The sequence below is a fragment of the Elgaria multicarinata genome, chromosome 9 (assembly GCF_023053635.1).
Source record: "Elgaria multicarinata webbii isolate HBS135686 ecotype San Diego chromosome 9, rElgMul1.1.pri, whole genome shotgun sequence".
In the NCBI taxonomy this organism is placed as follows: Eukaryota; Metazoa; Chordata; class Lepidosauria; order Squamata; family Anguidae; genus Elgaria; species Elgaria multicarinata.
The window spans coordinates 61,580,972-61,599,299 of record NC_086179.1 but is presented as its reverse complement, the minus strand read 5'-3'; the positions used below and the strand labels follow the sequence as shown (position 1 = coordinate 61,599,299).

The window sequence follows — 18,328 nt, the reverse complement described above, 5'->3', positions numbered from 1 at the left end:
AAACTAGATTTTAACTATAGTTTCCATCTGATTATTATTATTTATTTATATAGCACCATCTATGTACATGGTGCTGTACGGCATAAAACAGTAAATAGCAAGACCCTGCCGCATAGGCTTACATTCTGATGATCTTTTATTATTTATTTCTAAACTCCAGGCATCTATTCCTGTTTTGATGGAATTGAATACCTTTAGTGATCTTTCCAGTTACTCAGTTAATTGGTCAAATTACTTATTCAAATTATTTCTTCAGCAAAAAAAATTGTTTCGGGTTTATTGGACTCCACAACGTCTTTTCAATAAAGGTCTGTCTAACTCACACAACTGTTGGAGGTGTAATACATCTAATCCTTTCTTAACTCATATATTTTGGCAAAGTCCTGTAGTCACCCCTTTTTTTGAGAGGTTATAATAAGGATAAACTTTCTATTGAAACAATCTATAATATGGAACAATGTGCACACCCTCCTAAATTACCTACCGGCTTCTTGGACGTTAACACATGGTCAGCGCAGATGGATTTTCAACAGCCAAAAAAATTACACTATCATGTTGGAAGGACAAATGCTCACCTCCCATAATGCAGTGGACTGAGGACCTAATAACACTATCAACTTTTGAACGGGTGTTATATAGGCACAACTTGTGAGTGGATAAATGCATGGATACCTGGTCTGCTGTTCTTGAAACCTATGTATAACTCTCTCCCCCCCCCCTTTTTTTTTGAATGAACAGTATACATGATAAAAAAGGATGATATTCCTATATCTTTATTGTGTGTATGTGTTTTTCTTTACACAATGTATTTTCTGTTCTGTTTTATTGATATTCACAATAAAAAGGGCAAAAACTAAAAATAACAACTATAGTTTCCATCTTACTTTTTTGTATTTTTGAAAAAAAAACGATATAGAGAAAGGGATAAGGTGCTGTAAGACAGTGTAATATTATGCTAAGGATGAAAAATAGGGATAAAGGCAGGGAGTCCTCCAGCTGACTTTCAGATGTTGAGGTTGCCAAATTTCCCTGGTGGCCTGGCCTTTTTACAAGAGTTCCATGTCGGTGACTCCACAACAAGTGCCGGGACAAAATCAAATAGTGGAATTGATTGCCGAGAATGATTTATAGACTTTTACTTCTCTTCAGGTATGGAGTATTTGCTTAGATTCTGTAGTGCCATTTCAAACCTGCACAAGACATTTCTCTGTGTTTTTGAGGGCTTATGTTTTTCAATTGCACTTCTCTGTGCGAAGAATTCCAGATTACAGAATTGTTTACTGAGCCATTGAATGTTCAGGGAAGACCACTTATTGCTGGAAAAAAACAAACACAGACTGCTTATTGCTGGGGAAAAACACAGATAAAACAGTAAATGGACTTGCATGCTTACTACAACTATTCTTCACAGTCCAGATATTTTCCAGATATTCTTCACAGTTCAGTTCTTCACAGTCCAGATATTTTGGATTGCAACTCCCAGAATTTCTGACCACTGCCTAGGACTTATGTGAGTTGTAGTCCAAAACATCTTTAGGGCACCAGGTTGCCTACTCCTGGAATACATGATTGAAGGGTGTGTGTATATGCATTCTTGTGCAACCCATTTTGAAAACTTGTTATGCAATGCATTGTCCACGACTCTTGTACGCATAACCAGGTACGCATAACTCTTGTGCACCCTGTTATATGCAACTGGTTGCACAATGGGTTGCACACGCATAATGAAAACCTGCTTTCGGAACCGTGCTTGCGCAAACATAACTTTAGTTGTGGAAGCATAATGGGCAACCGCCTGTCGAATGGAAATTCAACAGAACTCTACTAGTACTATTTGAATTTGTGGAATGACACCATTGGATGTTACTCTATGTTCCAGAGTTTTAGGAATGCAAATCCAACATGCACTAGAAAAGAGACACATGCAGTAGTCTAGGGCCTCAGCTAGACCTAGCGGTCTAGCGGGATGGAGGGGAGAAGCTCTCGCAATATTTTTATCGCAAGATCTCTGTTTACACGCAGCACGTGACAACCTTGGAGGGCGAGGACGTTGTGGCCACCATTTTAAAAAAAATTCTTGAAGAAGAAAAGCGCACGAACACTCGTGCACAGAAAGGTAGTTTTTTTTAAAAAATTAACATCCAATGGTGTTCTTGAATAGTTCTTGAATAGTTTATTTTTACTAGGGAAAAGGGGGGCAATTGGCTTATTTTACTGTGGTGAAATAAGTATAGTAGTTGATTGTATATTTTGTTGAACTGGGTCCAAAGGGGATTGAGTTCCAGGAAATTTGAGTTATCCCACATTTAGGAACTTAGAATAACTGTCATGCAGGCAAAGTTTGGAGAGTCTTGGGTAGAGAAAAGAGGATTTTGATAGGCAGTGCTAATATTAGAAAATGTTTTTGTTTGGGGAGCAGGTAGACGTTCTGAGGAAACAGGTTCTGTATGGTGTATGCTCTTGTTCCATAGCCACAGTTGCCAGCAATATTCTACCTGTAAGTGAAGAAGTCTTTTGTCCACTCTTGTATCCTGCTTACAATGGCAAAGTGATTCATTACAACTTGACTATGATCTTTTGAGCCAGCCATTGTTTTGAACCACCTTGTTTTTAACATTTCTGAGCATGATATTGCCACTGATAACAAAGCATCAAAGTGCTCCCTTGCCAGAAATGCAGTGTTAACTATCTTAAATCTGCATTTTAAAAATCTGTGGAACCAAGTCTGAAAAGGAGAAATTAATGTAATGTTAAACTAGCTTGTACTTACAATGCAAGTACAAGCTAGTTTAACTTTCATCACTTAGGCTAAATGTTCTTGGGGATTTGTTGTTTTTCTGAGGGTGGTGAGAATCCCCATTGAAGATTCCTACTGCTGTCCAAAGAAAAGCAAATCCTCAGAAGGAAGCAATGATATGATACAAACTCCTTATCAGACATTTGCTTAGTGGTTTGTGTCACGATCTCTGGATCCAGTCTTAGGTATACTTAGGGTTACATCCCTTTTCCTCTAAACATCCCTATTTAGCTACCCAACTCCCATGTTTTACATAAAGTCTTAAGGATTAGTTCACATAGTAAAATCAGCACATTGGAAGTGTGGGTTATACATATATTATGGACATAGTCAGAGTTCAGCACATGGTGGAGTAGTTGTCTGATTATTTCATGATAACCCAAACTGCATTTAATATGCCACCAATCTAGTCTGCCCACATTTTGCAGTTGTCTGATGATGTGATAAATATGGGTAAATGTAGGATGGATGTATTTCTAAAACCACATTTCTTAACATGCAAATATGTCATGTAAATTGGGGCTACTTAAAAAACCAAGCATCAAAATGTGAAAAACGTGTTTATATTCCGTGTTTCCTGACTGCTCAAAGCACTTCACATGCATGTATCTCATAGATTTGTTTTCCTTATGACAACCCTGTAAGTGTGCCCACTATTTTATGCCCGTATTACAGATGAGACTGAAGCCCGCTGATGTAGTAGACTCTAGTCTTGGAAAGATTGTGCCATCATAAATGCATTAGTCTTTATGGAGCCAACACAGCTACCTCTCTGGATGTTAAAACCAGTCAGTGAACTGATGACTGAGCTGAAATTTGAACTGCTTCACAGCCTAGGATCTTAACTATTGGACAATAACAGAGTTGTCTTAGATACCTTTTAGATATGTCCATGTTGCTTTTTGTGAGGGAATTCATTCTGTTGGTACTTTCCTGTTTCTGACATGGCCAGGGGGAACAGTGACAGCCATGACAGATGTAGCCTCTGCTCCAGGAGCTGTGCTGAACATGACAAAGTATCACTAGGCGTGGGTATGCCCATAGCTAGTAAAGCACCATCTCTTAGGATTAGACTGCCAGAGCTGGCAGAATAAGCTCGTCTTGGTGCCAAGTAATCTTGCCCAGCTGTTGGCAATGTCTGTGTCTTTTCTATGTCATTTCATGTCAGGAAAGTGGATGATGTGTTACTGTCACACACATTCAATTTCATTTTAACTCTCTCTACTTCTTGAAATGGATATTCTCAAAAGGAGGGAGGGAGGATGGAAGGAAGGAAGGAAGGAAGGAAGGAAGGAAGGAAGGCAAGCAAGCCTGCCTCTTGCCTTGCTGCACTTCATAAATGGATAATTTTAATAATGTGCCAACAGCAGCAGTTTGAAGTAACTCAACGAGTAAAAAGGTCACCATATCCATAAGTTACCTTAGCATTTGATCAGTGAACTCTTTTCTGAAAGACTTTAAGTCTCATTATTCACTGCTTATGAAGTCACTTGAGATATAAAAAGACTTTTTATAGTAATGAAAGAACTCCCACAATTAGCCAGAAGGCAACCATCTATCTTTTTAAACTGCTCGGTTCAGAGAAGACCTCGGGTTTCAAGCATTGGTAGAGGATGAGTTGTTATGACAGTGATAAGTGGCCCATTCATATGGCTGTGCTAGTCATTGCTGTATGGCTTGTAGGGTTTTTCTTTTCTTTTTTTTAAAGAGAATTTTCTGATGTAGTGTTGAGGCCTATAAATAACGTGCAAGCAGCGAATTGAGTTATTTATTGTATGTAAGTTGAAAATGTCTAATTTGATCTAATGTAGTTTTAAGAACAGTCCCCAGTGTAGATATGCAGTAAGGACACTATTGCTTATCTTATGAACAAAATGGAAATGTAATGTAATGTTTAGTATAGGACAAAGGAGATAGACACTTACAAGGGAATATTTGCCCAAACTTGCTTATTTCCCCCCCCCCCCCCATACCTGTAAAAAATATTGCTGCATACAACAGATTTCATGATGGCTTCACAATATGTGGGCAATTGGAATGCCAAGCAAAATAAAGCATTTTTAAGTTTGTAATAATTAACTGAGAAATTCTAATTATGCTAAATGATAACTTCGTATATTTTATGTGTATTAAAGCTAGCTGAATCTATATCACCATAAGGCAGAATTACAGTAATTAAAAATCAGTTGGTCAATATAACATGCAATTTGCATATTAAATACACTCCAGGCTCATTAAACCACCATCTGGGAAAGCCTAGAATTTGGATTATCATCCGGATGTGATATATGCAGACTCTGCATGTATTGCAGTTTCCCAACAGCCCATTTTGTTTGGCGACAGCATATAATAGTGCTTCGATACAGTCAGATGCAACATATTTTATTGCATGGATATTTTGACAAGACATCCAGCATGATGAGCTAGGAAATTAGGGATCTGGAAATTTCATACAGGAATATATGTGTTAAGAGAAAACAGAAGGACTGCCTCTCCCAAATGTACTTGCTCATATATTAAGGTAAGTCTTGGGACTCTACCGCAATGTACTCCCTCCAACATCGGTAACAATAATTTCTTAGAAGATTCACTAGCTATGTAGGGAAAAGTTGAGTCATACCTGTCAGAAAGCAGGAAAGTTGCTGGTGGCCAGGGAAAGAGGCTATTTAGATGTCGTGCCAGTTGTGGATTCCACACACACACACCCATGAGGTTTACCTGACTCTGACTCTCCAACAGGTTTTTATATACCCAAGCCTTTTAATGAAAACTTTTGGGTCTTTTTAATCCAGAAGCTGTATTTTTTTTCATTTGTTTGTACTGCGGCTGCATTTACATATGCTTTGTATTTATTTATTTTTATTTTTTAATTAAAAAAATTATTTTTTTTTACCTTTCTATACCACCCAACAGCCAAACTTCTCAGGGAGGTCCACAATTCAGAATGATGACCATCTTGCGCTAATAGATCAAAATACAAATACCTGTAATAAAAAACTAAGAACATTTCCTACTGAAAGAGTGAGTTTACTTTCCCAGCAATAACCAGACCAGCAAATACAAACCCAAGTAAGGCAAGCCTCTATGAAACTTTGTTTTTTTAAAACAACAACAACAACAACCCCAAACTGATGAGGCTATCCTGGATTTGACATTTTAGCTGCAACTATTGGGATAGTGCCGGATAGCCACTTTGTTTGCTGCTGTTTGTATAATCTGTCTATAACTTCCTCTTCCACCCTATGCTTCATTTCACAAATTTGCATGTGCGCTTGGCAAAGATGTGGTGTAGTCAATGACTGCCTTTGGAAATGGCAGTCCGCCAGTGTGGGCTGGTTGTTCGAGCAAGCATGTGTAGGTTTGTGTAGCATCAAAGGGGGGGAAAACTGTTTTCTTGTTTTCTTATATTGATAAATTTATGCACGTGGCTGGATTTAGGGAGATAATCAAAAGGGGATGGCTCCCTTCCAAGCAGCAGCCACCAGACACTCTGGGGAAGTTTTTGACAAGTGGCCCAGATTTCACAGTTTATCCAAAAGGCGAAGGCTGTTCATTAAACAGAAGCTTTATTAAACAAGGCAGTGATATGGTTTGTATGTGAGGAGATATGCTTTTTACATAACATTCACAAGTTGCTTATGGATTAATTAGCCCATCTGTTCCAAGAAAATATATTCCATTTTCTTTTGTGAGATCAAAGAGACTAACAGCAGAAGCCAGTATCTCTGGACTATTTAGTTATTGATCACATTTATATTCTGCTTTTTAACCATGGAACCCAACGTGATGTATGTAGGTTTTCCTGTCTCCTATCCAGACACTGACATAACGTTAGCATTATATGGCTTCATCTGCCTCCTGAATTATATTTTAAAAATAGGAAAGCAACCTTTTGGAATGCGTAGATTTCAAAGATGCGCACAATTGGAAGATGCATAAATTTGGAAGATATGCATGAAAATACGCACAGATTTTCATGCAAAAAGAAAAGAACACAGCTCATAATTTGATACAGATGAGTGAGAACGAACTTTGGAATGGAATTCAGAGAACTTTGGTGACCTTGAGTCTTACTGCTTTGCACATCCCTACATTGACTCTCTCTAGATAGACAGCTACGATTATTAACAGATATGATTATTTTAACAGTTTACCATTTTAGTCTTTTAACTTTGCTATTTTAAATCATTGTGGCTTGGTTTTATCCTGGATGTGCTTTTCTATTGAGCTTTTATACCTTGAATGGTATTTGATGATTTTCAGTTTTGTAAACCACCCAGGCAGGATCTACACTATTCATTACACCGTTGTTTAAGTGCATTGTTGCGTCCTCCCTTGCTACGTTACAAAATGCAACTTGAGCCCAGTCAATCGAAATACCTTTTCTTCTATCGTTTTACCCCGGCACACTCTTCTTTAGAACGTTCTTCATTATGCTCATACCGGCTCTGAAGTAAACCTCCTTCTTCCGGTGACTCTGAGCTAGTCCTGCCGGGATAAGCCGGCAGGGAGGCGGGGCGACGCGTAGGGATGAGGGAAGCCCTGCAGCGTCTTAAAGGGGCCACGTGCGCCCCGAAAGATAAGCAGTTTTTTAAAAAAATTAAGCCTCTGTCCCCTCTTTCACCGCCCTCCCTCCCCCTCCCCCTCCCCCTCATCGCGTTGTGCCAGCTCTCCCTCCCCTAGAAAAGCCCTCACTTGTCCTAATCAGGAAGCAAAGACCATGGTCACGAGACATGACTTTGAAAGACGGCATTGAAAACGAAACGTTGGGGCACATTGTTAGTTTTAAAACGATTTTAACAGAAAGTGGAACAGTTTTAAAAGTCAGAAGAAACGTAACAACAACAGCATCACGTGACTGCTGACGTCATCTCTGCCAACTTGTTACGTTTCATCTAGACAAGTGTAGACGGGCCCCCAGAGCGCTTCGGCTATTGTGCAGTGTAGAAATGCAATAAATAAATAAATTTAGATGTTTGTAAGGCCGTTCTTTATAGTCTAAGGAACAAAACACATGTAAATATATTAAGGTTTTTTTTAAAATCAAACCAATTGCATCAGTTTATTGCAAGTGCTTACACATTAAACAGAAGCCAATCTGTCTCTCGATGTCTCTCCCCTTGGATTTTGTGGGTCTAAGAGCTGGAGCACATGCTATGGTCACCATCAGAATGTAGCAAATACGGTGGCCAAGCCAGATATGACACTTTAAAAATGGTTTGAACACTGTATATGGAGTGTATCCTAGGCCTGGCCCAAACAGTTGTCGCCACTGTTATAAACTAGGGGTGTGCTCCGCTCCATTTTGGATCCCCAAATCTGAAGTGGAGCGGGCCGATCCAGACCTCCTAAGCCCAGTTCTGGAGCAGATCTGGGGATGTCTGGATCGACCCAAAGCGGTTTGTAATGGTCCGAAGTGATTCAGATTGTTCCAAAGCTTCGGAGCCAGGTAAGTGTGGAGGGGAGCTTACCTGCCCCCCCATCCGCCATCATCCATGCAGTGATGGCGATGGAGCCAAGTAAGTGGGGAGGGGGGGCTTACCTGGCTCCACCACCCACCGCCGCAGCGGTCCATGAGGTGGCGGACAGTGAACTAGGTAAGGGGGGAGGGGGGCTTATTCAGACCCCATTTTGTCCCCCCTTCCCCACTTACCTGCCTCCGCCGTCTGCCACTGCCGCGGTCCATGCGGTGGTGGACAGCGGAGCTAGGTAAGGGGGGCTTATTCAGACCTCATTTTGTCCCCACTTCCCCACTTACCTGCCTCCGCCATCTTCCGCGGAGGCAGATAAGGGGGGAAGGGGGGACAAAATGGCATCTGAATATCGATCCGGACCTCCGGAACTCGCTCTGGATCCGGTTCCGGAGCAGATTGGGGGAGGTCTGGATCAACCCAAACCGGTTCAGGCCTGATTCTTCCAGTGTCTCCATGGTTAGTATGTGATCCTCATTCTTTTTGTGGCATTTGCAAATAGCCAGAGCTTAGCTTGTCTACAGTTGGCAGGAACATAGAGATTTACAATGGGATGGCCCCATTGAGGCTGCATGCGCGATTTTGGCAGTGGGCACGAGCAGCTGCTGAGTGCCCAACAGGCTGAGCTGAGCCTCAGAAGAAGTATGCTATCCATACATAGGATATGGGAAGGCAGAACATACATTTTTAAACTGTACTTAACCAGAGCCTCGTACTTTTCATTAACTAGATAGGAATATTGGGTTCAGTGAGTGACAGAGATATCTACAATGAGCAACTAACTGCAGGGTTCTTTGCAGTTCAATTGGAGATTATTGCTTTTGTTTGCCGTAGAAGAGTTATGATAAAAGGTTTTGATAGATGTTACGAATATATGACAGCCACAATGTTCTATGACCCATTTATTTTTTTAACTAATCTAGGTAACCTTTGTTTCGTCTTAGGTCAATGGGAAGGATCTCTCCAAAGCCACTCATGAAGAGGCAGTGGAGGCTTTTCGTAATGCAAAAGAGCCCATAGTAGTCCAGGTTCTCCGGAGAGCACCTCTTCTTAAAACGCATGGCAGCACACAGGATGTTCGAGTCATGGATGCTAGCACACAGACAGATATTACATTTGAACACATTATGGCTCTGGCCAAGCTTAGGCCAACCACACCTCCAGTACCTGACATCTGCCCGTTCCTGCTTTCTGACAGGTATGACTCAACTTTTTCCTACATAGCTAGTGAATCTTGTAAGAAATTATTGTTACCGATTTACAAGACTGGATTTTCCATTTTTTAAATAATTGATGTCTGGAAAACTATCAAGTTCATAGTCTGGATACAACCCTGTGTTCAGAAAATGGACTTCAGATATTTTAGTGATCCTTAATTGTCTTTAGAATGGGATTAGACAAATTCATGGAGGTGGATATGTATTTCGGACTCAGTAGTCACTGAATAGAGTTGCTGGGGTGGCGGAACAACAGTGGTGGAAGTCTCTAACATTCATGCACTGAGGCATCTGATGAGTCACTGTGGGAAACAGATAGTTGGACTAGATGAACCTTTGGTTTGATCCAGCAGAGTTTGTTCTCATGCAGTGTTCCTAGTTTCTGACTGTGAATTTGAAACTATCCTTATGAGAAAAGCAAGATTTTTTATAACAACGTAGGCATTGGTTTTCTTTGACTAGATGCCTTATAGTTACTTCTGTTTAACTGTCTCTTTGTGCCTTAGGCAAAAGTGCAGTCCCAAGTCAAAGGTACCTTACCGAACTCCCAAAGTTCTGTGTGTGTGTGTGTGTGTGTGTGTGTGTGTGTGTGATGAGCCAATAATTTGGTTTCAAATACATTTGTGCAAAAACTTGTGCAAATTGTTTGGACTTCTCTGTGTCTGAAGCAATTTTACAATTTGGTCTCCCATTTTGTCCAGCTTTTTTGCTGGGTTGTGATCTTCTGGGAATAGTTCTCTTGCAGTGTTCAAAATAGTATTTGCTACATGAAAAAGCTACTGCATTAAAAATGTGGTACCAAGTGCACTTCTTGTTTCGCTTTGTTTCACATAGCTGCCATTCTCTTCATCCAGTTGAGCACGAATTTTATGAAGGTAATGAGTATCTTTCCAGCCTTCCTGCTGATGTGGATAGAACTGAGGACTTTGAGTATGAGGTAAGACATACCTCATGTGGTGGCACAACCCCCACCCTGGTATAGTATTTACACAGCCGTTTTCAAATGCCTTGATTTGAAATATATAATTAGAAAGAAAGAAAGAAAAATAGCAATGCTCATTCTGGCCTCTGTCACATATGTCCCAAACTACACTGTGCCAGGAACTTTATAAATGAAAGTAGAGTACTGGCATGTGTATCTGGTTATGGGTTCACGAGGCTGATTAAATGAGTTTTAGAGACTGGCCATATCACGTAAGTGAGTGATCGTGAAATCATAATACATCTCTACTCAGATGTAAGCCCCACTGAGTTCAGTGGGGCTTACTACCAGGTAAGTGGATTGCAGTCTTAAAGGTTTGATTGTTCATTCTCAGAGGGGTTAGAAGTAGAAATATTCTGCTTTTTTCTCTTGCATTAGTAGCTTGATTGTGCAGAAGCATGGACCTAATTCCTGTCAGATCAAGGCCCAAGCTTTGATCAAGGCCCAATGAGAGACTGTCTTTGTCTAGTTCTTTTATATGTTTTTTTCCTGAATGTAGTACAATGAGAGCAAATTGTATGCGGTGCCATACGTATCTGTCTATTGTGTATTTATTATATCCTTTAAAAGTATCTGTATGAGCTATTGAAAAGCTGTGATGTATCATTTCCCCAAATAATAGTGCACTTTTAGAAATGTTTCCCTTTTGTTAGATTTTCATTTCAAAAATCTAAAGGTCCTCTTTATTTGACATTCATTAGATTTTTATCTTTCCCTCAGCACAATGGCAAAAGAACAAGTGTGTTCTTTGTGAATATAATATGTTTATGCTTTGTATAGCTTTAACCTGCAAATAGGATATTTTTTAAAATATTTCATTAAATAGCAGAATGGCTGAAGTAAATGGGTCTCTTTAATGGCACTCTCGCAAAACGTTCCTTAGAGAAGACCACGGAAGCCTACAGGTCTTCCCATAGGACAAAGTAAAATGAAATAATGTTGGCTCACCAAAGCTTACCCAGGATAAAATGTTATTTGTACTGTTTGCATAATTTGTTATGGGATTAGTAAGAACATAGGGTTTTTCCCCCACCTTGGCCTTGCAAGGAGCCAGCAAAAGCTGCAAATGTCCTGGTTAATATTATTTTAGTTGTTTACTGAATATCTATGGTTGTGTGCCAGAGTATATACATAACATAATGTGTGTGATGGAAATGTTTGGAATAATGGTTTATAAAGTAAAAGTTCTTTTCCCCCCTATTTAATCAGAATATCAATGATATATTAAAAATACAATCAGTGTGTACACAGAGAGAGAGAGAGAGAGAGAGAGAGAGATTAGTACTGTGGAATCATGTCCTCTTTATGACTATTATTAATCCGTAATAATAGCTAGCATAAGTATCGTGACAGTGGTAAATGAGCAGGTAGATTTTCAGTAGCCTGTAATCTCAACTAATCACACCATCCTAGTCATTAATTTGCTGTCAGCTATGATTCAATAGCCCAAGGCAAACCCACTGAGTGACTCAAATAGTGCATGTTTCACATGAAATTTAAATAGGAAAGCAGCTGTCTGGTTCTGCAATGAAGAAAAAGATTTGTTCCAATGAAGGGGGCAACCTCTATTCCTGTGACAAATCAAGATAGCAAAGGCATTTGCCGTGGCATCAAAAAGAAGAGCCCACTTCCTCAGGCTGCATTTCATGCCATGATACAAATGAAGGAAGGGATAAAATTTTAACGAATTCAGCAGCTCTGCACATTGCAAATATATATACACAGCACACTTTACAAATCTGTGGGTCGGGAGCACAGTTCAAACTTCTGTTGAATTCAGTGATAAAAATAGTTTAAACTCACATTTGTGGGCAAGATAGAAATAAGAGTAAAAGCCGAAATGTTGGGGCACAATGGAGCCCTGCACCAAACTTTTTCCTTGCATTGTTTGGACTGTGACACTTGCCCAGTGGTCACAGCTCTCTGTTCAGCAGTGCAAGACATCAGAGGATTAGGACATACTGCATTTGGGAGCCATGTGTATGTGTATCATGCAAATATTCCATTCAAGCACAGCCCTCCCATTAGTCAAGAGTGCTAGGTGGTGAAAAGTGGAGGTGAAGTGCTGGTGGATAGAGCTGACCTACATTTCCTAGCCTAGCCGGCTGCCCTCAGGTGCAGTGGAGTTTTCTGTCTCCTCACCAGTGTTGAACTAAAGATTCAACTGCCAATCCAGTTGGCTTCTGTACTTGCTGTTTGCCTCAGGCAGAAAAATGTCTTGACCCAGCCCTACTTAGCATGGCCTCAGGTTTCACTTCAAGATCATAGATTTGATTAGTGCTGGCTCCAGGTTTGTGAGGGCCTTTGGGCATGGCACCCTCAGTGGGCCCTCTCCCACAATAGTCTACCTTCTCACTGCCATTGTCACCAGCTGCTGTTGCTCCTCCTCTTTCTCACCATTGTTACCATTTACTTGCTTGACAGGAAGAGAGCCAGTGAGTGAATAACTAGGAAGTAGCACCACCATCATGGTTGCCTGGGCCAGAGTGAGAAGTAGTGAACAAGAAGGTTGCAGTGGTAAAAAGAATGGAGGAAGTCCAGGGGGCTTTTGTCAGTGGGCCTCTGACAGGATGTGGGGCCTTTGCAGATGCCCGACCATGCCTACCCTTGATGCTGGCCCTGCTTTTGACACAGGTGAGAGCAGAACATTGGGTGCAGGATACCGCTGTGGAGTTTTCCCCAAAACAGCTTCGATATACTGGTTCTCTGAAAATGTAACTTCTCAAGCAGACAAATCATCCCACCCAAATAAGGTATTCATGACAGTGAAGTTAACTGCAAATTAGATGTTTCCAGATTTATTCATCCCTTTCTCTCCCCTCGTTTTCGTTGGTGGTCTATCAAGAATACGTTCTATGTTACTATTTAGAGCCTTTCGAAAAAGCTTATGATGGGCCCAATAGACTGTAACAGATCTGTCTATCTTGTGAATGCATATTTAGAGACTTTTCAACACATGGCTTATTTGCCCACTAGACCAAAACAGATTTGTCTATCTTGTAAAGACATATTTAGGGACTTTTTAAACACAAGGATTACTAAACTGATAGCCTGTAACAGCTCTCTTCGGGGCTCTGATAGCCTCTAACCAACCTTTTGCAAATATTACCATCAGTTTTGTTAAGCATGGCTCTGCTTCCCGCATGCTCTACACAATACGCTCATTTTCTTAACTGAAATAATTTGGCAGTGCTGATGTATACTCTCTTATTTATTCAAAGACAATAGGACACATTAAGCCTGAACGGGATTCAGTCTATAGTTTTTTATTTAATGCTATGTTCTTTTAGCAAACTGTTGAGACGTTTTACCTACTTGAGTTTTCCTGCTACTCAGCTGAATTTCTTTGTTTGCTTATACTCATCTGTTGGGCCTCTTTATCACAACATGACGAGTCAGAATGTAGGTCTGACAGCTTCTGAGAATTTTAATTTTTAATATTTTTGATATTTTTGAGAAGTTTCTCCCTGAATTTGCCTCTCAGGACATCAAATGTAGTGCTCATTTCAAACTTTAGGGTCACCAGTAAGGCCTGTGGTATCCTTGCCACATTTTACACAACTTAACTGTTTTAAGACTGCAAAACCGATAGTGAGAACTGACTGTTGGCAGCACTTGCTGCTACATGCTGAGATGTCAGTTCCTCATCTATTATTTCAAAATTTGCAGTGGTGAATAAGTACTGTGGCAGGTGTAGTACAGTATTGTGTGAATTTTGATAAGGATGTGATCACACCAGAGCGCCTTCTTTAAATTATCTGTAGTTTTGCAAGTAGATTAAATCCAAGCTGATAATTTAAAATACTTTCTTCTCCCTCCCACCCCGTTAATTCGAATCTTATTTGATTTTTTAAGCATAATAAAGAAATACAACAAAAAACACTCATAAAAGTAGCAACAAAAAAGAAAATGAACTAAATAATTACAAAGAAGTAATAATGCTGAATATAATTTTGCAGCAAGTGTTAGTTACGTTGCGCAAGCATTGGACACTAGCACAAGATCATTAGTGCTAGCACTGGAGCAAGACTAGATACTACCCACTAAATCTTATGTGCATTTTTTAAAAGGAAAGGAAACTATGAATATATTACAGAATTGCAAATAAATATCTAATGTCTCCTGAAAAATATGCTCCATTATGCTCAAAATCAATAAATTTCCAATTCAGAGTGAATCTATATATTAAACTACTTTCTTTTAGACTTATAATGCTGGTAGATTTTTGCCATAATGGCATTTTCATACATTTACAGTTCTTCTCTAGGAATTGTCACAATCGGAGTCTCTTCTGAGTACTTTGCTAATGAAGTGTGGCAGCAGTAATCATGTGAGAAATTTACAGTGGGTTGGACCTAGACTAAATTAGTCATAGTTGAGTCCCATAGAATTTAATGGGACAGGTTAGTGATGACTAAGTTAAGTTCCTATTGATTTCAATAGGACTAAAGTATGATTAACGTACTAGGCAAGATTCACTCAGGCATATGTTTCATTGGGTCTTTCCCAATACCACTGAACCTTTTGCGTGCAAAGTAAGTGTTCTGCTACTGAGCTATGGGCCTCTGTAAGACAGCCTGTTCCAGCCTATACCCCCCACCCCCACACTGTTTGGCATGTTATGTTTCTTTAAATTGAACTTTGTACAACAGGAATATCACTAAACATTGATTCCCACTCCTGAATTAATCTAGGTGATCATATATTAAAGGACAGAACTGCATGGATAAATAGAACCACGAGTCAGATGAGCCCAGCAGCCACATCGCTCATCATAGCTGCACTTTTCCCAGCAATTAAATGCTGGCTTTCTGCTTCTATTGCCCAATTCATATTAACCTTTCTTCACCTGAGTATACATGGTAATGTGGAGAAATCCAGTGATATGATTGACCTGGTCCCAAAGTATTGCTTCATGTGGCAACTACAGACCCTGAAAACTCTGATCTGAGGAATAAAAAAATCTCCTCCTTAACCAGCTACAAATAAACTCTCCGGTGCTGCAGAAGCTGTGAAAATATTGTGTCACTTGATCTCAGCAAGCAGCCTGTCAAATTCATATTACCAGTGCCCTCTGTGCGTCTGCAGTGTGCTTGGACCAAGAACGGGGCATGTTAAATGCATTCTGTCTGTGTGTTTCATGTGTTGTCAGGTGTCCTTTATTCTTTCATCTGCCCATTGATGGAATTTTTTTTAACCATGTTATTTTTCTGTTTGCGCTAATGTGCACCGATGCAAATGCACTATTCTGCATTACTTACTATGAATTAGCGCTGATGTCCATTTAATAAGCTGGATTTGCACAAGTGTCCATTAACACTAATGGGAATGAGCACAAAAGTTAAAAAACCAGTCCACAAGTCTGCAGAAAATGCTAGCCCAGTGTGGAATTCCCAGCTAGATTCATAGAAATCCTAACTTATTTGAATCCATTGTGTATATCTCCTATATCCCTACCCCATCCACAACTTATAATTATATTTCTAATGTAATTTCCAGTGATAAACAAATTTCTTATTCCTACCTTCGATTCAAACCAAAGATTTGCTCTTTCTGTCTGTAGTCCTGAGTATTGCAGAGAACTTGCAGTTTTTTAAACTTCAGTTTCCCCCCACCCCCTTTGTATTCAACTAAGGTCATTTCTCCCCCTAAAACTTGATATAAATCAGATGGAGCCCTGAGCAAGTAAAAGTCAGATTCCAAATTCAGCAGCCACCAGAAATAATTTAAAATAAAGGCCTTGAAGAAATATTGTGCTCTCTAACCACAGTCCCAATAAAAGATATATTTGCCATAGCCTAGAACAGTCAAAGTCATGAACAAGGTTATAATTTTCCATTGCAATTACACCTGGAACATTTGAGGAGAAGCAAGGCTAGTGTGGAGGGCAAAGGGATCAGTATGGTGAGTGCAGGGAATGCGTAAGAAATTTGAAAACATGCTTTCTGGTTGCATGGGCTGTAGGTTTGTAATGAAAAAGGAAATAATACTATGGGGTAGAAAAGGAGCCACCAGCATGAGACCGAAAATGTCTGCTGATGCACCAATTGTGAACCGCCCAGAGAGCTCCAGCTATTGGGTGGTATAGAAATGTAATAAATAAATAGCTTCCAGTGTTGATCACAATGAAGAATAGTAACTGTGCCCTCACATTGGTGCAGAGGTCCTATAGGTAGATAGCTGTGCCAAGATAGCACCTCATAGAATTAAGTTCACAGGACTATAAATGTTGAGGACTTTCAGACGAGGGGAAATCGTGTTTCTTTACCGTTGCTTTTTTCCTGGTTCTTTTCCGCGTTTGAAACAAGCACAATTACATAGAGAAGATAACAGCAACCACGTGGCCTGTGCATGCAATGGGACAGTGCTCTCTAGTGGGCATTTTATAGAGCAACCTCAGAAGAATTGGGTTTTCTGAGGTTTGTTTTGTGCTGCTAAAAATGAGAAAAGTAGCTGGAGACGTGCTGGAGGCTGACAGTTTCATCAAAATGACCCATGAACATCCGTGAGTGGCCAGTCACAAGCGTGCTATAAATCGCTCATTTAAAGAAGCCCAATGTCTCTTGGCCATTCTTAATACTTGCATGTTTTAACCTGTACCATAAGAGTGTTTTAGTCTGTCTTCCTTTTATTTTGAAATGGCAAGAGCATTTTTCAGACGTTAAGGGAGGAAAATGCCATATTGTGATATACTTATGCATCATTATCATTATTGCTGTTATTAGACAAAAAGCAAGAAACATACTTAAGAGATCTGCCTAAAGCCATAGAACAAGTTGGTAATAGAGATGGAAAGCCAATAGTCCATGCTAGAGTCTCAGTTATTTTAACCTCTAAATCTCTCTCTCTCTCTGTGTATTTTTAAATCTAATCTTGACATAAGTGGATCACTGAGGTGAATCAGGATATCAAGTCAGTTTATGTCATGCTTGTTTGTACTTAATCTTTGCATCTATTTAGAAGTGCTCATCCTTTAAGGGAGAAAAGGCTGGCATTCAAAGCAGATGAGATTGCCATCATCTGTAGCTGTCGCTGGTAATGAATATCCCAATTTATGGACTTGAATTGTGTCCCTAACTCAGGAGTATCACTCGGGTGGAGGCAAAAAGGAGACAAAACTGACATGGGTAAATCTATCAATGTTATCACTAATCATTCTGTTGGTGCTAACAACAGAGTGGGGAATACATCAAGCTGGTGAAATTATTTTGTTTCATAAAACAAGTACAAGGCTACTCTTCATTTCACTTGAAAGATAAAGAAAATGTCTGTGTTAATGTTGCTGCAGATTATGGGTTTTTCCTGAGGAAATGAAGACAAGTGAGTTTAATTTAGCAGTAGCTTGCTAATAGCTTGCTATTCTGCTACCTTTAATCTGTTTTTCTATGAGGAAGGTGGCTGCAATATTCTCTTTTGTGTGTAAGGATTGATATAAATCATCCAGCTGGGTAGTTTTATATGGATGCTAATGCATCATATCATCACACTTTCCCTATGTAGCACAACTATTCAAGAAAAGTTTTAGAGAACTGCATCATATTTAAAAGCCACGTTTTTGCATGCCTTTATATAGCTGTAATTAAATCAATTCAGAAAAGAACCAGTTCTGTGACATACAAAGTCAGTAAACATATGATCAAATAGTAATTGAATTGTGAGTTTACTCCAAATGTTGGAGCATAAATGGAGGGCTGATTCTTACTTTGCAGCCAAGCCTGGATTAGTGTTTCATGTCCTGGAACTACCATGCTTCATGTCAGTGCTCCAAATAGCTTCCAACCATGCTTAAAAAACAACAACACTTTAGGTATGGCCAATTGTGCCACAGAATACCAGCTAGCCTTGAGTAGTGAGGTAGCCT

At 39.8% G+C, this 18,328-nt stretch overlaps 1 protein-coding gene across 1 annotated transcript in view; it reads left to right on the top strand.

Moving 5' to 3' along the window:
• Positions 1 to 18,328, top strand: part of PDZRN4 (PDZ domain containing ring finger 4) — a 77,168-nt gene that overhangs the window by 18,156 nt on the left and 40,684 nt on the right. Inside the window, 2 exon segments of the mRNA XM_063135002.1 lie at positions 9,192 to 9,466; positions 10,320 to 10,422. Coding sequence (XP_062991072.1) covers positions 9,192 to 9,466; positions 10,320 to 10,422 — 378 coding nt within the window.